The sequence below is a fragment of the Centropristis striata genome, chromosome 1, assembly GCF_030273125.1.
Source record: "Centropristis striata isolate RG_2023a ecotype Rhode Island chromosome 1, C.striata_1.0, whole genome shotgun sequence".
Lineage (NCBI taxonomy): Eukaryota > Metazoa > Chordata > Actinopteri > Perciformes > Serranidae > Centropristis > Centropristis striata.
This window is the reverse complement of record NC_081517.1, coordinates 9,196,143-9,223,446: the sequence shown is the minus strand read 5'-3', so window position 1 is coordinate 9,223,446 and position 27,304 is coordinate 9,196,143. Positions and strand designations below refer to the sequence as shown.

At 39.1% G+C, this 27,304-nt stretch overlaps 1 protein-coding gene across 1 annotated transcript; it reads left to right on the top strand.

Moving 5' to 3' along the window:
• The first annotated feature begins 825 nt into the window (after positions 1-825).
• Positions 826-23,079, top strand: dtd1 (D-aminoacyl-tRNA deacylase 1). The gene is made up of 7 exons (XM_059329749.1): positions 826-1,003; positions 1,870-2,059; positions 2,519-2,609; positions 3,489-3,724; positions 4,641-4,738; positions 13,667-13,822; positions 21,030-23,079. Exons 2-6 carry the CDS (start codon positions 2,017-2,019, stop codon positions 13,820-13,822), a joined length of 624 nt encoding a protein of 207 aa, XP_059185732.1. The 5' UTR covers positions 826-1,003; positions 1,870-2,016; the 3' UTR covers positions 21,030-23,079.
• The last annotated feature ends 4,225 nt before the right edge of the window (positions 23,080-27,304 follow it).

The following is a 27,304-nucleotide window of genomic DNA, read 5'->3' as shown; positions in this document are numbered from 1 at the left end:
TGTATGTATAATATAAAACAATATATATCAGTTTTAACTGCTAATTCACTCTTTACATTTTCCTCTTGAACATAGCAAACAGGAAGGAGCCACAGGGAGTGAGAAAGATAGAGCCAGAACTTAAAGTCGTCCACCAGAGTCCCGACGCTGAATCTCTCGATGAGCCAAACGCCACCCTCTACACATCCTTCAGCAGCGGCAAATAGCAGCATCAGTGCAAAGGATGATGGACACTGAACTTGTCAAGAGCAACTTGTTATAATGTACTATGAATTGATGCTTTGTGTGACTGTAATTGTATTGTAATTTGGTTAATGTTCAAAATACAAGTTCAGATGTCAAAGCACCATTGTGTTGGTATGACATACACTATATAAAAAGACACACATGCTTTTTTTCTCACTGTCTGACATGAAATCAGACAATCACTTTTCCTGTTTTAGGTCCGTTAGGATTACCAAAATTATTTCTATTTGCTAAATGCCAGAATAATGAGAGAAGGGTTTTTTTTAGACATTTGTTTATTACTTTCTTCAAAGTCAGAAGTTTACATACACTAACATTGTTATGCCTTGAAACAATTTGGGAAAGCCCAGATGATGCTGGCATGTCTTTGGAAGCTTCTGATAGGTTTATTGACAACATTAGAGTTAATTGGAGACACACCTGTAGATGTATTTTAAGGCACACCTGAAACACACTGCTTCTTTGTGTAACATTATGGGAAAGTCAAAAGAAATCAACCAAGATATCAGGAGGAGAATTGTGGACTTGCACAAGTCTCGTTCATCCTTGGGTGCAATTTCCAGATGCCTGAAGATTCCACATTCATCTGTTCAAATAATTATACCCAAGTATAAACACCATGGGAATGTCCAGCCATCATAGCGCTCAGGAAGGAGACGGGCTCTGTGTCCCAGAGATGAACGTGCTTTGGTCCAAAATGTGCATATCAACCCAAGAACAAAAGCAAAAGACCTTGTGAAGATGCTGGCTGAAGCTGGTAAGACTGTCATTATCCACAGTGAAACAAGTACTGTTCCCACATGGGCTGAAAGGCCACTCTGCCAGGAAGAAGCCATTACTCCAAAAGAAACATAAAACAGCCAGATAACAGTTTTGTAAGACCACAGGACATGTCTCCAAAAAATAAGGTCTTTGTGCCTGTGTGCATTTGCAAACTGTTATTTGGCTGTTTTATGTTTCTTTTGGAGTAATGTCATTTAATGTCATTTTATGTTTGAAAAAGTGTTTTTTTTTTCAAATGTTTGAATTTTTTATGTGTTTATCAGTTCCAAAGTTTAATAAATCGGACACTGATGGCACATTGCTCTGTTTTTAAATCTTTTTTTTTTTTTAGAGGGTACAAGGCTGAAAAAATATTTCACAGGGGGTACACCACTGAAAAAAGGTTGGGAACCACTGGTCTATGATGTGAACCACTTGCTTTGTACACTGAAAAAAAATAGATTTTTTTGGCCCTGTAATTATTATTTCAATCATCTATATAAATTCTACAACAAAATATGAATTCATTGCTTTTACTTTAAAATAGCAGTTTTCCATGTAGTGCATTACTTAGTGATTATTGTGTGTCCTCAGTTTTGTATGTAAATTGAATCATTCGTTCCAAGGAATATTCACTAAACCAGTTCACTGGCTTAATTAGTTGATATTTCCAAGTAAAATGTAATTGAGGGACATCAGTGATTCTGCAATTTACTTGTGTATTTTCATAAAAAAAAGTGGTTCTATTAAATAAATATTTAGAAACAGCCTGAGTAAAGATTACAAACACTTTCTGTGTGGAAAAACTTACCTAGCTTTTTTTTTTTTTTTTTAAGTAAATGTCACTCCAATTTTTTTCAGTGTAGAACATTGTTATCCCGACCAACCTCCAGTCTCCACGAGGAGGATGTGTGCTGCGTGTTTCGGCCGCTAGAGAGCGACAGAGTGTCGTCCACGCCTGGCGTATTTGGAAGTTGGGAGAGCGTGCGTCCCTACACAACCAAAACAATGAAAGCTATCATTCAGAGGGTCACCAAGGCGACGGTGACAGGTGAGCGTCTGTTTTGAGCTGAGCGAAGGTGGCCTGCTTTGACACATTTGATAATGTCGCTAAAGCGAGGCTAATAGCTTTCATTTTGACGTCGGTGACTATGCATGTTAGCTAAGCTAGCTAGGTTAGCATTAGCACTGCCAGCAAACAGAATGAGGCTCCAGAGGCGGCCAGGCTTGTCTCTCTAACCGGAGTCCACACACACAGAGAGAGAACTACTGGCTGGGTGTTTAAGCTCGGAGGAAACCAGTAAAGGTTATTTCACCACACAAATGTTGATCGTGTCCTCTGGTTGTCTGTGGCACTGACAGCTGAATGACAACCCTGACTGCTGGCTCCTTTCCTCCACACACACTGATGTCATTCAGTTTGTCACCTGTCAGTCAGGGCTGCTTGTCACTGAATGACCACAGCAGCAGCTCAGCACTCAGTCATCAACTTGTTCCTGTTTTCTTACAGTGGGAGAGGAGCAGGTCAGTTCAATAGGACGAGGACTGTGTGTCCTGCTGGGTATATCAGTGGAGGACACCCAGAAGGATGCTGAGTACATGTGAGTGTTTGTGGGAGGGACCTTCAGCACCAGGAACAGAACAATGACTGGGCTGGAAATCACTATTTCAACATTTCGACCGGAAAAAATATGTGCAGTACCCCACTTATGAATTAGGAATTATAGAATTGAAATATACAATAAGATACACCTTAGTTAGTTATTCTTAGTCCAACCATAAATTACGCATACATTAAATAAAATCAACAAGAGGGAGAGTATAGAGGAATAGAACAATATCAACAATAAAAAAATACATATATATATATATATACACAAGATATAAAAGAGCTAGTGAACATTATTGCACAGGATTTAAATGTACATATTGCAAAGTAGTATGACATAGTTATGCACCAGAGTGTTGGTATTATCGGCATGTTGTCAGCATAAACTGGCTTTAAAAAGAACTATCGGACATCAGCCACACATAGATATGATAAACCGATAAAACAAAAGGCTGCTGCTTCTGTGATTAAGCACACGACTTGACGTCTTGTCCCCAGTGTGAGGATGACGCAAGTCTGGCAATGTATTTTTCATAATTTGCACAAGGAATGAATATTACATTATTTTAAGCTATGTATGTTAATTCCACTACAGAAAAGACTTGATGATCTCCACAATTAGGTGTGGGGGAAAACATATTGGTATCGGTAACCTGCCAAATGAGTTGTAAAATATTGGTATATTGGATATCGGCAGGAAATCCAATATCGTGCGCCTCTATTAAAAATAGATTTATTATAGGGTGCTTTTTGCTGTCACTATTGTTTAACAACAAATGCAAGCAACAACAATATTGCAACTCTGATCAACAATATGAACGCATGAAAAAGTTGATTTCCATGTAATAGCTTTTTTCCCTTTTTTTTCCAGAGTACGCAAGATCCTGAACCTGCGGCTGTTTGAAGATGAGACTGGGCGAATGTGGAGCAAAAGTGTCATGGACAAGGACTTTGAGGTGCTGTGTGTGAGCCAGTTCACACTGCAGTGTATTCTGAAAGGCAACAAGCCAGACTTCCACTCAGCCATGCCTGCAGAGTTGGCCCAGCCCTTCTACAATAGCATCCTGGAGAACATGAGGAGCAGCTACAAGCCAGAGCAAATTAAGGGTGGGTGAACCGATGACTTAGCCATCTTTACTGTTTCCCTTAAAAGCCCTACAGTGATGTGTTCCTGCTGCTGTTGGAGAGCTAATAAAACACTTTATTCTTGCATTTTTCAGATTTTCTCAAATCAGTTGAATAATTCACCAGCTGTTGCTGTTATTCTTATAGATTTAATGTCAGCCCTAGGTCAGATATTGAGTAGCTCAAAGTTAAAAATAGTAAGAATATAAAAGGTCAAAATGAAAAGTGTGGAGGTCAGAACAAGAGGTCAGTTTCAAAAAGGTTATCATTTTGCCGCTCACTTATACGTTTAGATCCGTGCCCTGTCCCCCTGCTATTTAATTGCCTGTATTCCCATTTCAGTGTAAGGTTCTCGCTGTTTGGGGGTGGGAGGTGTGGATTATCGGTGCTGTGACGCCGTGGCGGTGACGGTGGCAGTGAATTGGGTCAGCCCACCGGGGAGCAGGTGCGGAGAACACCTTGTCCCAGCAAGGGAGGCATAAGGCTTCCTAATTAGTCCCCCCCTCCAGAGAGGAAATATGATGATGCAGCACTTTTCCACCGCGGCCCACGGCTTCATTGTGCAGATGGTGTCATTAATCTCACAGACCCAGTGGAAGAAAGGAGAACATTTAAGTTGAAACTTCCTGTCCTCCTACAGCCCCTTCGTCTTTTGTCCCCAATGTTTCAAAGCTCCATGTTGTCCTGCATCCCTATGAAACACTGACTGCCAATGCTAAAAAAATAATAATTTGTGTTTACTGCCTATAAATATGAGGATGTGATGTCACTAATGGACGCACTGGGCTACTTAGATTTAGTAAACTGTAGGCAAATTGTGGCAGTGATGCTAAGGGATTAAACTTTTAACTTGTGCCATTCATGTTAAATGTCTCTCTGTTTCATCTTGTGTTCCTAGATGGGAAGTTCGGGGCCAAAATGCAGGTCCACATTCAAAATGACGGACCTGTTACCATTGAACTGATGTCACCTACTGGCCCCACAGACCCAAAAATGGTATGTTTTTGAGCACAAAGTCATTTCACAAAAAAGCCTGACTCAAGGTGAACTTATCAACTCTTTTACTGGATCTTTTCACTGTAATCCACAGGCAGTGGATGGTGTTTTCACAGTTCCCAGATGCAATTTAAAACTCAGACAGCTGGTAAACTGACCTTGAGTTAAGATTATTTTGTCCACCGTACAATTTTTTTTACTGAGAGTAAAGTCAGCAATACAGTATATGTTCAAAGTGAATATGTAAAATTAACTTCCCCTTAAGCCCCTTGAGGCAAACTTGTGATTTGGATTATTGGGTTTTGCATAAAACGAACTTGACTTCTCATTTACTATCCCACTTCAAAAAAACAGAAGCTGCAATACGCTACACAACTTGAATCTCTTCCACTTTACACTTTTTGGTGACTATTTTATTTCTCATTTTGAACCACTAGGTGGTGATATTTACTCTTCTGTTGTGTGCAGCAGCTCTTGCTTCTCATGCTGCATGTAGAGCATTTTTTTTAAAGAGACTATTGATTTGAGAAAAAAAAAAAGATTGATTGTGCAAAGACAAACATTTTAAAGTTATGGTGTATTTTCCACTTCAACTGACCTCATCTGTTAAATTGTATCAGATCTGAGTCCAATTGATTTTTGAGGCCAGTACAGTTTATAAAAAAAATCTAATTTAAACGTATATTACATGCACATCTTTTCTGTAAATTTGATCATTAAAGAGTTGTTATTAAGATATGTACTAAGTAAGTCATTGTACAATTGGAAAAAAAAACCCCAATATGAAACTTGAAATATAACTGTAAACTGACAACTTCACTGGAAATGAAATGGGCGTCCATAATAACCATAAACACAACAGAAATACACAAAAATGTGATAAAAATATAAAATGGCATCACATATATCAATAACTCTCTTGTAGTATGTGGTGTGGGGGAGCACATATGTAGCTATATTAAAGCTGCACTAATCAATACGAATCAAAGGATCCAAAGACTGTGTGTAATGTATCAGGTGTCACTCAGTGATGAGGTTACTGATATCCTGAACTCTGCAGTTTCCTTGGTTGAAGGAGCCTTTTAGCCTTATTTAGCTCATTGTTTTGGTGTCAGCTCATTATTTTTGATTTTAGCTCTGTGTTTTCTTTTTTAGCTCATTTTGATTTTAACTTGTAGTTTTGATTTTAACTTGTTTTGGATTTAGTTCGTTGTTTGGATTTAAGCTGGTTGCTTTGATTTTAATTTGTTGTTTTGATTTAAGCGTGTTGTTTTGATTTGAGCTTGTTGCTTTGATTTTAGCTCTGTGTTCAGGTTTTAGCTTGTTGTTTTGATATAAGCTTGTTGTTTTGATTTAAGCGTGTTGTTTTAAATTTTAGCTTGTTGTTTTGATTAAAGCTTGTTGTTTTGATTTAAGTTTGTTGTTTTGATTTAAGCTTGTTGCTTTGATTTTAGCTTGTTGTTTTGATTAAAGCTTGTTGTTTTGATTTAAGTTTGTTTTGATTTTAGACTGTTGTTTTGATTTTAGCTTGTTGCTTTGATTTTAGCTTGTTGATTTGATTTTAGCTTGTTGTTTTGATTTTAGACTGTTGTTTTGATTTTAGCTCGTTGCTTTGATTTTAGCTTATTGCTTTGATTTTAGCTCGTTGTTTTGATTTTAGCTTGTTGCTTTGATTTTAGCTCTGTGTTTTGGTTTTAGCTCTGTGTTCAGGTTTTAGCTTGTTGTTTTGATTTTAGCTTGTTGCTTTAATTTTAGTTTGTTTCTTTGACTTTAGCTTGTTGCTTTGATTTTAGCTTGTGTTTTTCCACTCAGCTTTGTTAACAGGTAGATGTTTCAGCAAAAAAGGTCTGATAAACCCACTCGACATTACCTGCAAAGCACCAAAAACCAGACAGACACAGTTGACTAGCTGGTAAACACATTGTACACGTTTCAGAGCAGATAATATTTCTTGTTTCTTTTCTCAGTCTGTGCAGACTAAAACAAAGATAATGGTACTGCTGTGTCTGCTGGTTGATAAATTGTAAAATGGTAATGGTAAGTAGGCAACTGTTTGCCAACATGTTGGCCATAACAATGTTGTATGGTGACAATTTGTCAATGCTGTGTTTTCAGTTGTGCTCGCAGCTTTAAATACAAATAGCCTGTCACCAATGATCAATTAACTTTAATGAATTCTTTCTTTATAGAGTTGCATCATGTTGTGTTTTCTCTGTGCTCAAAACATTGATCTATAATCAGTGTACATTGTTGATGTCTTTTTTTAATTTACCAACATATACATCAATGCTGATATATCTGTGATGAGGTAAAACCTGCCATGCATTTCTCTCTGGCAGATTCATTAAACAGGCTGCATTATATACAAATTGGTGATAAGTTTACTGTAAAGGTGGTTGGGTTAAGAGTGCGGTTGTAAACTGGAGCCTTCCTTGATTTTTTTTCCCCCTCCAACTGTATATACAGTACTCAATAGCATAGAAGTAATCTTTAGCAGGGGCACACAATCCTCAGATCTGCTCGTGAGATCACGTTTTGAAGGTAAAATACTAATAAAGGATAGCAGATGTCAAAAAAGAACTTAAAAAGCCCAGACCAGAACAATCATGTCCTCTCCGAGAGCGATGTCTGCCATTGCCACCTCTTCCACTGCCTTGTGTAATTTGGGACTGATTCACTGTGTTCTCACTCAGTCACCCTCATGGTGAAGCTGAAAGCCCACCAACTTGGCTTAGTCAGGTGTATGTGCTGTGTGGGCAACAATGTGTTGTGTGGGGTACACATGATTGGCAGCACAAGCCCACATGCACAGGCACAGGCTCAGAAAGGGTTATAGGATTTTTGTAGTGCTGAAAAATAGTCGATTACTGGTTGAGTTGATTGATTTCAAAATCAGATCTGAGAAATTATGAAGTGCAGGGCTGAGTATTGGTTCTCAGTACTTGTTTGGTATAAACCAAACTATGTCCAGTGCCCCAACTTAAGTGTCTAGTACTGAATGTTTGAATCTGGTCAGATTCAATACCTTGCTCACCTTGATCTTTTTTGAAAAAGTTCCCCATTTAAACATGCGATGATTTATTTGCTACTGTTAGGGGTATCTCAATCAAAACGATAACAAAACATGGAGCAACGCTGGTTAGAAGTCCTTCAGTGTTCAGAGGTTGTTACCGGGAGCTGAATTACTGCACAGTTTTCCTCCTCTCCAAAACTAACGGACCAAATGATTAGAACTGATTAAAAAAAACACAGAACACCCGAAAATTCAGTGTTAATGCAAAGCTGTGGTAGAGGGGCTGCTAGCCGAGCTGCTGCTTCAGTTTTCTCAACTTGTTTCTCTGATAACATAAAACTCAGTCGTTCAGGTTTTTACTGAAAGCCAGGTTATGTGCAGAGATCTTCTCTCCCAAAAACAAATTAACTCAGAATTTGAAACCAGTAAAAGTAATGAATGAAGCAGTTTCAAGGTAAAAGTTCAAGGTAAAAATCAGTTTCTCCAACGTTGTTTGGCATCCCAGCAGAGGGGCTGAAGCTGAGTTGCTGCAAACCTTTGCTTAGCTTGTTACTCTTATTAGTTAAGATCAAGAAGTTCGATGATGAGCATCCTTCATCTGGTTAAAATAGTTAAAAACAACCAAATAATAATAGTGTATCATAAAAATATGGGTGGAAACTGGACTAACTTCTGTCAGAAAACCACATCGCTTTAATGCAGAAATATAATATTACTTCAAGAAACGTTTTTACAATGTTGGACTGTTTATTGAGGTATTTATTATTTTTCAGCTGGTGGTGTTTTGACAACATTTAGCATTTTAAAAGTTTGGCTTTTCTTACTAAATACAAAAAGGAGTTTTCTAGAAAAGGTGTATATTTCTCAAAGCCATGCTAGCAGCTCTATGAAGCTGTACTGAAGTTCAGTGATGCTTTGAGCCAGATGCTAACATCAGCATGCTGACCAGGTTAATTTGCTTATGTTTAACAGGTACCGTGTTCACCATGATAGGCTAGCATGTTAGCAAAACACAGAGTACAGCTGAGGCTGGGAATGTGATCATTTTGCAGGTATTTGGTCGTTAAAAAAGCAGGCAATTTTGAACTTTGACCTGATGATGGAATTAGGAATCACTATAACCATTAAAATGTATCCTCCAGGGACCTTGATCAACTCCGGCAATTTAAATGGCAATCCATCCAATAGTTGTTGAGATATTTCACTCAAAAGCACAAAGAAAGGCTCGAGAAAAGGTCAGGGGGTCACCAAAGTCATTAGTCTTAATCCTGTGGGAGTGCAAGTACCAGATTTTATGGTAATCCATTAAATATTTGTTGGAATATTTAAGTATTGGCTAAATTGGTGGACTGACAGAAATTGCCATCCCTAGATGCCCTTAAAAAGGTTAAAAAGTAATATTTTGATATCATTACCAATATGTAAAAAAATGAAACTTTTGATGCACTCCATATTGTTTGTCCTGTAATAGGGTGATTAACACAAGCTGAAGAGATGTTCACGTTTTGTTGTTTGGGATAAAATGTGTTAGTAAAAAGCCCCACTTGTGAATTTCGGCGTTTTTGCGTGTCCTTAAAAAAAACGGTTGCTAACAAGTGGCTAAATGAGACTACAGTGGTTGTAAGGGACATTAAATGTCATCATGCCGGACATGGACGCTTACTTTCTCATTAGTCCTCCTTACAGCCTCGAGTCGTGTTTTTCAGTGCTCTTGCAAACTCTTGTAGATTCTAAATTATGTTAATAAACAATTTATTAAGCTACCGATTCGCTAGCTTGTCAAGACAGCAGGTTAGGTTGTCGGAGCCCGTGTGAAGCATAACGGCTGTGACGTTGAAGTCATTCGACCTTGCTGTAGTTCACTATAGCAGTTAGCAATGTTAGCTTTTTATTTCTGTTGGCTGCATTAATGCTTCAAACATCATAAAAGTGGTGTTCATTTGTGAAAAATCCCATAAGCTAATTCTCCATAGACCCCATGGCGAAGCTATTTCAGGGTTGGCCTTTAAATACGTCATTTTGTTTCCTCTCTATGGCTCTGTGTTCCTAGTTTAGGAACCACTGGATAAGTCAATAATAAAAATGTATCGTAATTTTTTTTTCTTTGCAAGGATGTTCTGTGTCTATTTTTTTTATGTATAAACCAAACAATAATAATTGTTAGTTTCACCTCAAGGTATCTCTTGAATTTGAATTCAAGATTTGGTTTATAAACCAACATTTGTATAAACCCTTTTTCAGCCTCTTGTTCCGGAAGAAGTTCATATATCTGTCCTCCTGAATTGATTCTAGTCACTCCTGTGGAACCTGGCCAACGTCCTTATGCTTTGGCCACGGGCCGACTTTGGCTGCTCTCCCCTTGGCTCGCTAGCCCAAAGGGAGGGATGTTAAGCAGTCCTCAGAATTTTAATCTCGTCTGTTTGGGATGTTTTGCTGTGGGGGCCGAGGAGCCAAAGCCAAGGCTGAACATGAGGGATAAAAGGCCAGCCAATAGGCTAAGCTTGGCACGGGGGGGAAATGAAGCAATGGCCAACAGACACTGTTCCTTTCTTTCCATGAATCAGGGATTTAGTCCACTGCAGGGTCAAGCGGCCAGCAAACAATGGTGTTATCCAGAGCAATGAAAATCATCCTGTTTGGATGTTCTCTTTGGGACGCTGAACGACTGGGGTCGATAGCAGAGAGGTCCTTTACTGGAGTTTCTCTGTTTGTTCACCTGACTGTTTGTGCATTCTGTTTTGAGCTCTGGGCTGAAACCCAACATACACAGAAATTATGTAATGTTTGATCATGTTTAATGCAGGCTTTTATTGAGATGGGATTTAGAGTTTTGGGGTATGAATGTAGCTATGACATGAGACTTTTAAATGATAATTGTTTTATGGCAAAGAGAGGAACACATTGTTTGCAGTTATATCATCAACAAAGACAGTGGGCCTGGTTTGATACTACAGCATGTTAATGGGTTCAAATGGGAATAACACTGATTTTTTTTGTCCTCTTTGAATAATGTAATGTCTTATGTAATGCTTTGGATTTTAAGATGACATTTAGTTCATAAATATTTCCCCAGCAGCCATTAAAGTTTTAGCATCTGTGTTTACAGACCTCTTTCAGATGGCGGGGAGCATACCGACTTTGTCATTACTGCTGTGGTGTTTCACAGACCGTGAACAATACAATGAGAAACGGAGGAGTTTGATTGGAGTAGTGACTGGTCGTGCTGAGTGGCACTCTGAAGGGTTATTTTGGAGTGTGTGAGAGGCTGTGCGTGTTGTCACAACAATAGACTCATTGAAGTGATCATATGACAACCCAGAATAGCTCAAAATGAGGAGAGAATAGAAGTGGTTGTGCATCCACAGACAAGTCCGAGGATGAGTGCTGGTCTGTAGCGCTGAGTGTTTCTCCTTTGTTTAATTAATTTACTAATTCTCATGCATGTTGGGACCTTTGGCTGAATACTGAACATACTGCAAAGGTCATGATCTGCAAGTCATGATGCAGCACATTCATGGTGTTTGCCTCAGCGCACTGAGCCACCAGGAAGCCCAGACTGATAAGATTTCAGTTAAGTTCAACCACGAAGGGTTGCATTTTAAACATATTTTAGAAGTTTACTTATCTAAAGAAAAAACAAACAATTGTACACTTAAAATGTGAATGGCACATACTTGTTATCGTTTGATATTTTAAGCCCTTGCAAACTTGCCTTCAAGACTTAAATATATATATAAAAAAATGTATTCTCATTCTTAGGTATTATTTATTAAGCATTAAATACACAGGTGTGGTTGAAACAAACACTTGTGACATCACCAGAGAGAAGTGCTGAGAAAACAAGACTAGGCCAAAACCTAGCATACAGCTGACCGTGTTTGGTCAATGCGATTTTACAAAGTTGTGGGCAATGTGTTACAGCAGGGATTCCCAAAGTGTGGTGCGTGGACCCCCAGGGGTGCGTGAGCTGCTTCTAGGTGGTGCGCGAGATGAAAAATGTAATGGCGGTCTGATAATTACACAATTACATTTTTTGCCCCCCAGACAATAAAGACGTGTAAATAAACATTTCCTTTGTAAAATGTAAAATCAAAAACTGTAATATTAATTAATTAATAAATTCAGGCTATTCAAAATGCACTTCATCTTAAAATGAAGCGTAGAAGCAATTATCTTCTTCCATTTTTCCAACCTGTGTTATGGTGACGGGGTTGTTTTAGCTCCACGCTCATTTAAACTTGCTGCAATTTTTGTTCAACACGGCTCAAAATATTATAACATTTCCCCAATTTATGTGCTCTCTGCCTCTGATCCTGAGCCTGTCATCATCCTCTTTGCTCTTAAAAGTGGAAGCTTGTGCATAACTTTGTTGCATTATATTGTGTTTCAGGTGAATTCAAATGCGAGAGCGCATTGTTGATTGATCGTGATTATTTTATTATATGTGTTCTGGTCATTTGAGCATGATTATAGATGCCGCCTTTAATATGGCAATAAAAAAGCTTATTGCATTTTTTTTTTTAAGGTGTGGGGGATTGGGGGTGCGTCAACCGGGTTGGGACATAAAAGGGGGTGCGCGGCTAAAAAAGTTTGGGAACCGCTGTGTTACAGGAATAGTTAATGGTAACGTCTGTGATGTGAACATTTTGGATACTAGTAGTTAGTGTGCTCATGTCTCTTTAATACAAACAAGTAATAATGTGTTTAATGATATAATAAACCCCTCATGACACGTCCACTCGCATTTTTTTAGGCATCAAGTCTATTTTTGTGGCGTTCAGTGAAGCGTTATCTGCTCAGACAGCTGTTTAAATCTGTTTGTGTTGCTGTTGCACTACATGGAGATCCCCCTTACTTGCTACAGTGGGCAGGGAAATTAACTCATCAATCGATCGATCATCAACACATACAAACATTGTTTATGAAGCCAATGACAACGTGTTTGAAAACAAGCTTGCTGCGAATGTAGAAGAGGACAGTGGACAAGCAGCCTGGAGCGGCCCCGCCACCTGACCTCTGGCAGTCAGCCAAAAAAACAAAAACAGATCTTTCTAAGGGCCATAAAGACAACTGTTCTGATATACCCCATGGCTCAACGTTAGAGTTAATGGAGAAATTCAGTTTCATGGCTTTTATGTTCATCAACAATCTTTTGAAGTTGAATTCATCAGGAAACTATTATAACACACATGTTGTCAGAAAAGGCTTGAATTTCAACATTTTAATTGGTTCAGAAAATGCACATATTGCTAGTAAAACTAAGGGTGACACTTCTATGCTACTTATATATGTATATATAAATATAATATAAACAGATTATAATGCATTATTGACATGGGTTACCAAACTACATCCATAAATATTAGATGGTTTTCTACACTGTTGCCGTATGTACAGATTCTAAAGGGGTAATGATGTAAAACCATCATAAAGTTGTGGAACTTATGAAGGACTTTTAGAAACCTTTTTTAAAGATGGTCTTAATTGATATAACAGAGGCTAGATATCCTAACTGCATGACTCCAGTTTGTTAAGCAGGCCACATTGCTTGACTTTGACATTCCTTTATTCCTTTTCACTATTTTACAAAGATATAGATGTTCACATTTAAAACACATACAACTTCAAACTTCAGGCATGTTTTCTGGAAAAAAACAGGGCTTACTGAAAAGAAGGAGATGGGGTAAGTTAAAATGGCATGGATCTGTCCTCTCCAGAGGCACATGAATCCTCTTAGGGGTCATTTTAAGGCAGAACCCAAGCAAACCCATTTATTATTCATGTTGTGTTTCCTATGGACCACAGCTGTTGTCATCTCCTTTAACATGACTGTATATGTTAAAGCTACGGGAATTTAACTGTAAGATAAAGGTTTTATTTAAAACCAAGCTTTCCTGTTTCTTGTGTTTCCTCAGCTGTCAAAGCAGGAGAAGCAGCAGCAGAGGAAAGAGAAGACGCGCTCCAAGGGACCCTCAGAGTCCAGCAGGGAAAAAGGTGCTCTCCGTTCCCGACAGGACCCCAACGCCAGTAGTGGGGCGGACGGCGATGTGTCATCAGAGAGGGAGCCCTAGGTCACCAGGGTGAGGGAGACACACAGAAATTCAAAGAAATGTCTGCAGTCTCATATTTACATACAGTACAGGCCAAAAGTTTGGACACACCTTCTCATTCAATGCGTTTTCTTTATTTTCATGACTATTTACATTGTAGATTCTCACTGAAGGCATCAAAACTATGAATAAACACATATGGAATTATGTACTTAACAACAAAGTGTGAAATAACTGAAAACATGTCTTGTATTTTAGATTCCTCAAAGTAGCCACCCTTTGCTTACTAGAATATAAGACATGTTTTCAGTTATTTCACACTTTTTTGTTAAGTACATAATTCCACATGTGTTCATTAATAGTTTTGATGAATCTACAATGTAAATAGTCATGAAAATAAAGGAAACGCATTGAATGAGAAGGTGTGTCCAAACTTTTGGCCTGTACTGTACACACCAGGTGTGTGCAGTCATCAGCACACAATTTCTATTTTGTTTACTTCTTGTGTGTGAGTGTAATTTGAGTAATTTAATTTAGTCATTCATGTTATAAATGCTAATCTTCTCTTCAGCTAAATTTAATTAATTGTATTTGCTGATAATTAGGATCAATTCAAAGTTAGCCCCTTTCAGGGCAGCTCTTCATAACCTAACATGTAGTTTTTTTATTCAAAATTGGTGCCCCCTGATTGAATAAGTGCCAAAGTAATTTTTCAAAAAAAGTAACAACTGGAATCTGCATAATTCAGAGGGAGTACCATTTGACTTTGTGTTAAAGCTGAATTATGTCTTTTCTTTAATGAAAAGGCTTTAGTAAACCCAGTTTAAATGCAGTTTGTGATAATAAATTACAATATTATTTCTCCTTCTTAAGCATTGTGTAATACATCGGTCACTTAATTCTAATTTCTTATGTGCAAAGAAAATATTTTCTTTCTAGAGGGAGGGTGGAGTAGTTCTTTTATAGCGTAACGTTAGCTTTTTAGTTTTTGCTATTTCATTACACTTAAAAAATCATCATGGTTAATAATTTAAGTTGTGAAGATTATCTTGATGAACTAAAGCTTCTGAACAGGATACGATCGCACAGGAGTGCTCGTGGGAATGGGTTAGCTTCTGGCCACAATAAAAGAGTAGCTCTCCCACATGCAGCATTGTGGAGATATTTTATGCTAGTAGTGTTATCTCCTATGTCTCAATATGGAAAATCAGCCCTGTTTAAAACTTGGTGGTAAGACGGACTTGAGCCTGCAGCTTCGCTGGAAAAGCTCCGCTTCACGGATACAGTACACGCTACATACTTTATTTTCATACAGTGCTACATTAGACATTATCTAATGATCTTTGAATAATCTTTTAATAATCATTAAATATTTACCAGTGAATATTAAATAGTATTTTTGCTTGAAATGTCCATCTCTGCTATCTCTTTTGCAGATACTGCCCTTAAAAAGGCCACATAGGTCCTTTCTTCAAGCAGCTTAATATGACCCATATTTACGTTTGAATGAATGAATGAATGCTTTATTTCGGTTACAAAAAACAAAAACAAAAAAAAAAACAAAGACAACAAAATAAAATCATGTTTTTACAAAAGAATCCATCAGACAGCAACCGAAAAAGAAATAGGCTGAAGCCCCAAGGCTTATTTTTGCCTCTCCTGTACTATCTACATGCATATACATTAGATTATATACATTACATTAACTGAGTAATTCACATTGTTACAAAACACATACCTTAAACTGAAAAATCAAATTCAATCAAATTTCATTGTAACCCTTGATAATTTTAGATTTTAAAGTCTTCTTGAAAACTAACATAGAATTACACATCTTTATTTCATCATTTAGTCCATTCCATAATTTTACACCCAAAACTGACACACATCTGTATTTGAGATTAGTTCTGACTTTCTGAGTTTCAAACATTAGCAACCCCCTTAAGTTACGTTTGGGTCTATCGTCCCCCAAAATACGACCCCATGTGACGTTTACACAACTCTAGTGGCGCCCTCTAGCGGCCTTAGTAATTATAAATGATGCCAAGGCGGAGTTTGATGCACAAAAGTTGAAGTTAAGATTGGTGGGAGAGGTGGTGGATAGGTCAGACAAACCCTGGACATTTACCCGGGAAAACGGCGTTCATGTCCCATGTGAAAACAAAAGTAAAGGATCTGATTTGAAGTAACAGCACTTAAATTACGTAAAAAACTTGATGCATGGAACTATGGCGCTCATAACTGCACCACTTCAGGTATTTACATGCATTTATTATACTCCTTAAACTATCATTTATAACGACAACAAACATGTTGATACATGTCACTGTATGGTTTAGAGGAACAACATTGCTGCATCCTGATGTTAGCACCCAAGACTATTGTGATAAGTTTCAATAAACACAAACAAGACATAGTGTTTTTCCCTTATCGTTCTTATCCCAGAATGATAATGGGTGCAGCCAGACCCTTCTCCAGTGCTGACACAGCACTGTGAAGATGGCTCCACAGGACTAGAAAACAGTTGCCTGTTTACATATTCACTATACACAGAACAACATTAGTGTTCATTTGAAGTTGTGTTTTTGTCCAGCCAATTAATTTAAGCCCAATATCCACACTTCTTTCTGTTCTATTCTCGTCTACCAGCTCCTGAGGGAACTGCTTGGTTCTTAAGCTGCTAAAATGCTCCCCTATGTTTACCAGCTAGCTGCTAACTTTGTCTGTCTGCTGTTTGGTGCTGGGCAGGTGCTGGGCTTATCAGAGCTCATTTGCTGAAATCAGCTGCCGGCTGTAGCTTGAGCAAGGTTGATGAGAGTGGTGAGACTGAGCTAAAACAATAAAGTTGTGAGCCATAAAGGGGAAATACAGAATAGGGTTATAATTCTCTGTTGGTTCATCACTATGAGAAACACTTATAAGACATCAGTACAGTTTTAAGAAAGCACAAAATAGTGTGAATGAGCCAATTAAAAATGGTCAGATCTGTTCTTATTCATTTTTCAAAGCAAAAGAGGACACACATTATTGCCCTAAATGTTTGATTATAGTATGAATACAGTATCTAGCAAAACTCTACATAGCAGATGGGAATATTACAGATTCAGTGTCTGAAAAGGGCTTCCCTATATTTTCTGTTCTCCTTTTTCTGATCCCTTAAATGTGACACTTTGACTGAAATTTGTAGAAACCTGACAGACCTGAACGCACAAGAAACGATAAGCAGAACATTTACAGCTGTGCCTTTTTGCAAGAGATTGCACGGGACGTTTGTCTTTTGCATTGTCAACAAATACAGTTGCCCTCGAAACAGTTCCTTCCCATTAGGCTGTGCAAAGGCTTGATAAAGTTCCTGAAATTTAGTACCTTTTAAATAGGAAACTTATTTGGGGGGAAAATGCACTTAACAATACTAGCTTTTATGGCATGTTTTGGTTAAAGGTATGCCCATTTAGTTGAATTGTAACCATGCACTGCATTCACTCTTCCATTACATCATTTGCCAGCATCCCATTAAATAGGAATTCAGTAGAATTACAACCCTCCGCATGCAGAGTGCATTCTCCCATCACATGTGCAGCCCACTCTATTGCCAACACTACTGCTGTCTGAGCCAGAGGAATACATGCTTTCATGCAAGTTTTGATTATACTACTGGAGTAAATATATCTAATATTTTAGTTCAGTTAACCAGCAGATAGAGGATGAAAGCAAAGAGCACAGTTATTGGCGTGTTTACACTTTTTTCTAGTCTTTGCTAGCTAGCAGTAACCATGTGGGATATAGGTTGATTGAGTATGCTAATGCTAACTGAGGAGTTTTAATCTATTACCATGCGTTCTTGATTGTGAAACATTTAGTTTATAAATTATTTGTTTACTTTAAAACCTAAGTTTACATGCATCACACATTGTCAGCTTAAATATTCAAAGTACCTTTCCCCATCAGTCAACTTGCTAGCTAGCTTACTTGCCATATAACACATTGTATGTATTTGACAAATGAATGGCTTTATTTGGGAAATGAATGGATTATGTCTGCTTAGGATGCAGTATGGCATAAGATTTGATTTGATATGATGAGTGTCTATCTGCACATAAAATGCTTAAGTACAGCAGAGCAAATAACCCAATAATAATGCAAATAATAACAAAATAAATTATGTCAAGTTTAACATTGCAGTTTTAAATGTGCAGTGAGAGGAGAAAAGCAGTGTCGTTCACATTCACCTCAGCATGTCTGCTTTCCTCTTCTCCTTTTCCTTTCTGTGCCTGCTGTCTTTGATATTGTTGACATTGCAGTGAAACTCAGCAACGCTCATGAGAGACAGACCTGTTTGTTTCTCATTCTGTGGCTCATATTGCGGGGATGAGGAGGGGTTGGGGTTGCTGTTATTTGCCTTCAGTATTTGTTTACTAGTGCAAAAACAGAGGAGTTCTGGGAGAATAGAGACGGGGAGGCATTGAGTCAGCTCCCTCAGTGTCCCTTCTGCTGTCCCTGCTGAGGCTGCTGCTGCTGCTGGCTCCTGTGGCACAGCTCCTCTCCCTGTGTGAACTCTCTGGCAGCCACACACATTTACAGATACGCTGTCAAACTGGCACTGCGACCGCACTTTAACAGCAGCCATACAGTATACACAGTCTGACACTATATGAACGTCTTAAAATGACAAATAAGATGTATTATTTTTGTCTTGTTTGTTCCGATTTTGTCTGTTTTATAATGCCTCCATAAACACACACACACACACACACACACACACACACACACACGTGGGACCTTGTAAGCCTTGCAGTCCCATTTCCGACTCTTCTACTGCAGGGGGCCCATGCGCTGTAATCCCCAAGTGCATGTTGGGTAAGACGTGGAGGCTTCAGCACCTCGTTACATAAGTAACTTTTTGTCTGACAGAGAGCCAGATTGAGGGAGATGGGAGAAAGAGGGGGAAATGAGAAAGAAGCAAAAAACGAATAAAGTCTGAAAGTCAGGAGACTTATTTGTTATTTTTTTATCTCAGCAGGGGAGTGCACACACAGCACTTCTGGAAATGTGTGTGTTAAGTGGAAGGAGAGGTGGGAGAGGAGTTTGGATGTAAGAGAGATGTCAGACAAGGGGCTTTCTTGCTTGGCTCTGTCACTGCATATTTTAAAGAGAGAATCGCTGTTCCCGAGGTTTGCTTTGCATGACTTAAACATGAGCAGTGTGCGCTTTCCTCCAAATGAGTAATTGTGACAGTCCTCCATTATCTTATCTGGTCTTCCTTTATTCCTAGCCGCAATGTTCTGTTGTTGATGTGAACAGCTCACATGAAGGTATCTGCTGCTCAGCAAGTTGTTGTTTGCAATTCCTTGCCCACATTATCAATTGATGTACTAAATGTCTGAACATCAACTATTACATTGTGACTTATTCAGAGAGTAGACCTAACCTCCATTTTTAAATTTTGATATGGCTGCTTTCACAATGTTGTGCCTTTTTCATATTTAAAAGTGCCGTAAAAGACATTCAGAACATTAATATCGCAACAAACAACTATTTGCTATTTAAAGATATAATGGAGTGACGGCGTCCTGAGGAGAGAATGAAGTCACACTCTCCGTCTCTGTGTGTGTTGTAATAAGAGCTTCACTGTTCTTTGTTTTGGTAGCTGGTCTAGCCGCATGTGTATGTTGGTGCATGTTACTACACTTTAGTTGCTGTGAGTGCATGTGAGCCCCTCACTTCGGTGTTGGTGTTTTATGACCTGGGAGAGAGAGAGTTGTTGAAACTATTGGCTCCTCACTTCATATTCATGTTGCACTGGCTGGTCGCTGGTAACTGGCCACAACTCTATACTGAGTGTTTCCTGTGACTTGGCACTAACTAACCCCCATTAATACTATTAGCTTTGTTGCTCATTGCCATTAGCGCTCACACTTTCTTGCCCCTCTCCCTCCAGCTGATCAGCGGTAAACTCTGTTTTCCCCCTTTTCGACCAATGGGTACCTAGTTCTAGTGCTGGTTCACAGTTGGTTCAACTGGCTCACCCTCTCATAACATGTTTGCTTTTCCACAGGCTAGAGAGCCACGTCATTTTGTTACTTTATACGTTTGTATTTATGTTTCCGATTTCCCAGAAACACTAGCGCCAACTTCAGGCATAATAACAACAATGGCGGACTTCTTCGCTATATGTGCTCAAACATCAGCTTAGTTCCTGAAACTCCCTTAAGTATATTTTGAACCTCTGTCGAGGTCCATGCTTCGGGGAGACAGTCTCCTCCACAGACCACTGCTTTGATTTTGCATCCATAGTGAAGCTCTATGTTTTTAAAAATGGCGGTCGTTAACGTTTTCGTTGGTTTTGTTGATCACAATAATCCCGCCCCCAGCTTCTGACATAGTCTGTTCATGGTTTGAGACCAGCAAAGATTTGGTGCCGCTCTGGAATCTGCATAAGTCAGAGGACTCAGCTCTTGGGCAATTTTCCTGGCCAAGAGCTGGGTCTTTGGCTGTCGAAATGTGAAAAACTTGTTTGAGATTAGGCACCGGCTCTGAACCATCCCTCGAACTGCCTTGGTCAAAAAGGACAACAATAAAATTCTAACTCTTATTTCCTGTTTAACCGTTTTTTTTTTAAATTATCGCTGAATTGTTCCTGTTTGTATTTAGCAATGGATCAAATGACATTGTGAGAAACTCATAGCGAGACTGAAAATTATCCCCCTCTTTTGCTGTTCCCCTCAGCTATGTGCACTGTTTTAGGGTCTTTCAGATATTTGTTTTGGTTTCCCACAACTTTTCTCACAGGCGCAGAGAGATGAAAAGAGGGTAGGTACCATACGTGCATTCATAAGGCGAACAAAAAAGCACTCCCTACTTATTGACACCATTAGATGGCGCTTTTGGTTTAAAGAATTGCAATTCACTGAGTTTTCAACCATTTGTTGTACAGAGGGTTGAAAATTGAAACATCTGGCCATTACTAGGGGCTAATTTTAAGCTCCTTCATGTTGTGTATTTTTGTTTGTTTCTCTTCACATGGCTTTGTGCGTTTGTTTAAATATCCAGTAAAATAAAGAAGCAATACAAGACTTTTCTATTTCAATATGCTCATTACACCTTTTATATAACTTGCATGGTTTTGCTTTAAACTTTGTCATACTGTACCTAGATTATTATAAATTAATGATAGTACAAATGATAAGTCTGACACCAAAATGATTCTGTTTTGTTTTCTGTTGTGCAGATGTTAAACCGGGGACATAACGGTGAGCCCAGTTTTCCTCAGGAAGGCCTTAATCCTCGGTGACTCTTACACCTGATCACGGACTGTTCTCCTTCCTTTGGAAATCAGCAGGATTCTTTTGGCCTGTCGCAGAGCATCGTCCCCTTGCCGGTGTCCTTGGCTCCTCTCCTCCAGAACCAGATAGGAGTGGCTAGGTGTAAAGTAAAGAAGCAGTTTAACCACAAGACTGCCCAGTTTTCTTAGATTGGTAAAGGGAGTTTTAAAAGGGTGTACGGGAAGGGAGCAGACCCCAGCAGTGCTATGCTGTGTGGCACAGTAGCTTTCTGTGCTCTCTTACTGTCTTTTTTTCCTGCTGTCTATCTTTCCATGTGTCTACCTCCATCTGGATCTGTCTCTGTCTGTCTTTCTCTTTTCAGATTCTCCCTGCCTGTCTCACTCTCAGCCTGCTTTACCCACTTAATCTCTGCTTAGAGACATGGCACTGACCCTGAAGCATAACTCAGCTCCAAGACCTTGGCTCATAGTACAGACACAAGAACATCAAAACAGTGACATCAGAAAGTCAGGAACAGCCTTGCTATATTGATTGCATCAGTGACATGTCATGATTGCTATATACCGTACGTGTATGTGTAACATCTATTTTAAAAGGTTATTTCACCTGTATAAACAGACTATATGTTTCAGGTCTCTGGTGCTCTGTAAATTACATGCATTGTGCTCTCTTTTGGAAAAACATTGGCAAAATGGATGAATTAAAAATTTTAAAACTGATTGAAACTACAACAAAAACGCAAAAACAACGCACATTTGGTGTCAAGCTAATGTCCCCTTTTTCCTCCAACATGTGTGGACATGTGCCTTGTGTTGCACCTCAGCTTGCTAAATTAGCTAACAAACTAACATCTACCAGGGGAAAGGGCTAACGGCAGGCAAGCGATGTGGCTAATTAGCTAGTTAGCTGAACAGCTTACCTGCAAATGTCAACAGTGGTTGGTTGAGATGCTAAATGGTGTGATCTTTGCTCTCCAATAGAGTGCTGCAGGAATGATTCCTAAACCCTGGAAATGAATTAGCATCAATTCTTGTTCCCTCATCTCAAAGTCAGTGGGTGTTTTGAATGGGTGTTTGGTTTGTCTGAAATAAAGTCTGTGGCTAACATTAACTTAAAAGATTTGCATGTTTTGTTGTACAACATCAAATACATCAGCAAATACTAGGGCTGAATTATTTTGGAAAACATCCCTAACTGAGATTGCAATTTCAATATAATTCATCATATTGGAGGGAATGAGCATTTGCATACAAATTATTCTCATTTTCATTGAAAAAAATATAAAAATTGACCCTCCATCCATTATCCTTATCCTCACCATCACTTATCTGAACTGGGGTCGCGGGGGCCTGGAGCCAATCCCAGCTGACATTGGGCGAGAGGCTGGGTTCACCCTGGACAGGTCTCCAGACTATCACAGGGCTGACACATAGAGACAGACCACCATTCACGCTCTCATTCACTCCTATGGCCAATTTAGAGCCACTAATTAAAGCTAAGCTGCATGTTTTTGGACTGTGGGAGGAAGCCGGAGTACCTGGAGAGAACCCACGCTGACTCGGGGAGAACATGCAAACTCCACACAGAAGAGCTGCAGGCCGGAATCAAACCTGCAACCTTCTTGCCGTGAGGCAAGGGTGCTAACCACTACACTTTTTTTTTTTTTTTCAGAAACTGACCCAAAAAGATTTTTTTTTCCTAAGTCTGTAGAATGCAATTTGTTATCGAAGAGATCTTTTAGCACTACAATACTTAATTCAGATTTGTAATCAGTCCGAGATTTTCTCTGTTTTTATCATCTAGCTGCCTTTGTCAGTGTTCTCTTCTGTTGAGTTCAGGCTACTGAACTCGGTTTCACTGCCTGCTCACTCGGCTTTGGTCCAGGCACAACATCTGAAATGCTAGCAACGCCTACTCCCCCCACTTTTATGCATTAAAAATCATGGTGTTTAATTGTAAAAATGTATTTGCTGAATAAAACGCATACGATGAATGTTTGTTTGTCACAGACTTTATTTTCTGCAATAATCCAAATTCTAATGGAAAACTCCCATTGTCTTTTAGTCAAGGGTACCAGGGAGATGCTAAGTTCTTGGTTGTCCTACAAAAATACGTCATCCCTGCAATACTATGCAGTATTTGCTAACAAAACGATATCTGAACTTGGCCAGTAAACTATAGTTGTGGACTTGTTTACATTGTGTAGCTGGTTGCTGGTCAGCCTCTTCAGTTGTCAATCAAACCTACACTGGTCCACCCACTCAGGGGCTTGGAAATTTGGATTTATACGTCTTAAGGACCTATTTTTCTTGCTTTCAAATTAAAAATAGTATTGCTTATACATTTAAGAATTACTTTCACGTGATATTTTACTGCAAAAACTGATGCCTAATTGTGATTTCAGTTGGACCTTAAAATAAAAGATTAATCTCATAAACTGTTACTTGTTTTGTTGCCCCACCAGACCCACACAGAAAATGATCGTTTTGACTGCAAGGAGGGATAGTGCCATACTGCTTGCTTCAGCTGGAGTCGATTTTACATCTAGCATCTAGTAGTTTGGACTTAGTGAGTCAGTTTGTCTCAATTACATGTACTCTGCCACTGTGGAGAGGGGCTAGCTGTGTTCACCGTCAGTGAACACTGGCACCACTGTGGGTTGACAGAGTTCAGTTTGGTACATCTACTATTTATTAATGTTTTTGATTATTACTGTCCTGCTGTCACTTGACAGATCTGAATGTACATTTTGTTTCCATTTTATAAAAATGTCAATAGAAAAAGTAAGCCATGCTGTGTTTTGTGTGTTTTTCCACTGCTTTATTCTGCTTGTTTTGTGTGATGCAAAAGCAGGCATGCTTGTCCCTATTTCTGCTTTCAGCATCACCACCTGGCCCGTCTATACTGTCCAAACTTCAGCTCTTACGCTTTTCTTATTTTTTTTTTAGTTCAGCGAGCTATTCCTGGCCAACCATACCATGTCCCCCCACCCCCTTTCTCTCTCCCTCCCTTGGTGCTGAGCTGAGGTTTCTCCATGTTGTGGTGGAGAGCAGCAGGAGAGGGAAAGGAGCTGCTGTAGCACAGACTTGGGAGCTCTTGTAGAGGGAAGACATGACCCAAATATGTCTGCTAGCTAGCTAGCTAGCCTAAGTACTGCTTCAAATTGGGCTAAAACTGAAGCTCTCCTCTGCAATGACTGCATTGTGATCCCAATGCCAGGCAGGCTTTACAGTAATAGAGCAGGAAGTAGTCTGTGGGCCCTTGGATTATTGTGTACTGTACCAAACATCTGAGAGGGCTGCAATTGATTACAGCTGTAACAGGGTGAGAACAGGGAGTGTTGAGGAGGGCAGATGTTCAAGGTTTGTCTATCTATGGAATCACCTGTGTATTTCCAACCACCGGGGCTGTTTGTGTGACTGTGCGTGGATACCCTGAGCTCCGGGGCAGGGCAGTGGGCGCGGTGTCAGTCAGACATGGGAAAGTGGGTTAAATTCCAGGCATTCTCTCACATCTGAAGCCACACTGTTTCTGGTTTGTCTTCTCTACAACTTATCTTACATCTTGTGCGTGTGTGAGAGTCCTTTGCCAAGCCCACTGGCTATGGAAAAACAATTTAACTGGATTTAATTTGTTGCCCCCCTCCTCCTTCCTCTTCCCTCCTTCCCCTTGCGTTTTTTTTCTTCTTTTGTGTGCCTCTGAGAGGTTGGGAATTCATCTTGTCTGGTAACTCCATGCCCACTCTGAGCTCGCTTTGCAAGTGAGACAGGCCAGGTTTCATGGCAGCTTTAAGATCTCCAGGTATGTGTGGGTTGTCAAAAGAGTGTCCTTGCTATAAGTACTGCTGAAAATCAGTAGTGTGTTTATCTTACTTGGAAATATATATACATTTGGACATAAAGGTTGATTATTTTTCTCCAAAATATGTTTGGCAGCTCTCAGTCACATCTCTTATCTTCCCTCCCTTTCTTGTTTTTTATTTTACCGATCTAACCTTCATGCTTCTAAGGGTTAAAAAAGCACAATGAAACCAGTTGCCTAGAGCCCTGACCACTTTTTCCATTCTTGCTGGAAAGTTTCCAGTGCTATTTATATGAAACCTCAGGCTCGACAATCAAGAAAGCCATTTGACCAGGATAAAGTATTATACATGATCCTGAAGTTCTGTTGTACTCAAATTGTTACATAGAACACATTGTAAATAGCAGACACACTGGGAAATCTATGGTCTATCTCTGTTTTGTAGAGTGAGTAGAAAACATGTACGACCAGGCACAAGTGAAATCAATCCATATGACCTAACTACTATTGTGTAGCCAAATAAAATACTACACCTAATCTGTCCTGGGCTTGATGACTGATTTGCTGCAGTGAGAGTTCCAAGTCTTATTTTAGCCCGAATGTCTGATGAAAAACAGAAACGGTTGTTTATTCATGTTGACGTTTGGATGAGATGTTGACATATTTTGGAATGATAACATTATTATTGCTATCACTTGCAGAAGATGTAGTTGGCCTGGAAGGCGTCACTGTAGTGTTTGGCTGCTGCCCACAGAATGTGTGTGTTTTTGAATTGGTAAGTGGTATCAGTCCAAAACAACTAGTAAAGTTATAAGCGAGCCAATAATGCTCCACAAACAAGACTTTATATATTTTATTTCAGCAACGCAGTTCATTTCCTTCAAGTAGAGGCTGCTGCACTGTATATTAATAAAAGACATTCCCAGAAGAGGGCACTGAAAGGCACGCATCTTTTTCACCTTTTTCACAATTTCCAGTGTTGGTCTCCCCCTTACTTTCATTTTATTTCGTTTTTTGCAAAAATTTGTTGAGCTAAATCAAAACTAATCAAATGTTTGTTATTTATAGTGTTTACAGTATAAAAGTTTATATTTATGTGCTTAAGATGTACTTTCATATATATTGATTTTAAAATATTTATATTCAGTATGGCTTTCTACCTGAACATAAGCTGCTATATTTCACCAGCTGTACAATGTATATTTAAACATACATATACAGATGTGTGTGTGTGTGTGTGTGTGTGTGTGTGTTTGTGTGTGTACATGAATTTAAATATAGACACTTTAAAACATACACACATTCAAAGTTATTTCATTCAAAGAATTGGCACTTTTCCTGCCTTCTTTGGCAGAAATCTTTATAACTTGAGAAATGTGTTTTCCCATTCAGCATCAATAATAACGATTAGAGTATCATTACTTGCGTCCAAGTGCACTGTAAGGCTGGGCGATACAACAATATATATATCGTCGGAGATATTTAACTTTCATAACTTTATGTTGTCTACGTGATCCCCTTCAGTTATGCAGTGATACAGTACATATTCCACAGTTTATTTTCACGTTTTTTTTCACTTACCGAATCTTCGAATGATTGCTGAATCGTTACCAGTCAATATTTAAAAGTATTTTTGCTTGAAATGCCTATTCCTGACACTGCCAGATTGTTTGTTGGACGGAATCATCTGAGAAGCCATCACTAGAAACTGTTTGGTAAAGGGAAGACACTTTCAAAAAAATCCCTGGCAGGCAGTTGGATGAACCATCACACACTATACTGCTGAAACCACTTGGGAGAAGAGCAAAATTATGTGTTTGTAAAAAAAAAGTAATCGCTGTAATTAGTAAATCATGAGTGTTTAGAGTATGTGACTGCAAAAGTCACTGGCCACTTTATTAGTGCAACTGTTCGTTAACACAAATTTCTATCAGCCAATCACATGGCAGCAGCTCAATGCATTTAGACATGTAGACAAGGTGAAGACGAGCTGCTGAAGTTCAAAGCGAGCACCAGAACAGGGAAGAAAGATGATTTTAATAGTTGTTGTTGCCAGACGGGCTGGTCTGAGTATTTCACAAACTGCTGATCTATCAACCATCTCTACAGTTTACAGAGAATGTTCCAGAAAAGAGAAAATATCCAGTGAGCCTTCATGCCTTGTTGATGTCTTGTTGATGCCTCGTTGATGTCAGAGGAGAATGGCCGGGCTGGTTCAACAGTAACTCAAATAACCACTCGTTACAACCAAGGTATGCAGAAGAGCATCTCTGAATGCACAACATGTCCAATCTGAAGCAGATGGGCTACACCTAAAGTGGCTGGTGAGTGTATTTGCACATTGCCCCTTTCCCTATCTTGTATTTGCCTGTACAAGTAGCCTACATCGTCATATGGTAAACGAGTGCACTTATATAGC

What these genes read in the sequence shown, in the direction of transcription:
- dtd1 (XM_059329749.1), top strand. Translation starts at nt 2,017, where the DNA reads ATGAAAGCTATCATTCAGAGGGTCACCAAGGCGACGGTGACAG. An exon ending in CACCAAGGCGACGGTGACAG is followed by an intron (nt 2,060 to 2,518) that starts GTGAGCGTCTGT and finishes GTTTTCTTACAG; the next exon opens with TGGGAGAGGAGCAGGTCAGT. An exon ending in GCCCCACAGACCCAAAAATG is followed by an intron (nt 4,739 to 13,666) that starts GTATGTTTTTGA and finishes GTGTTTCCTCAG; the next exon opens with CTGTCAAAGCAGGAGAAGCA.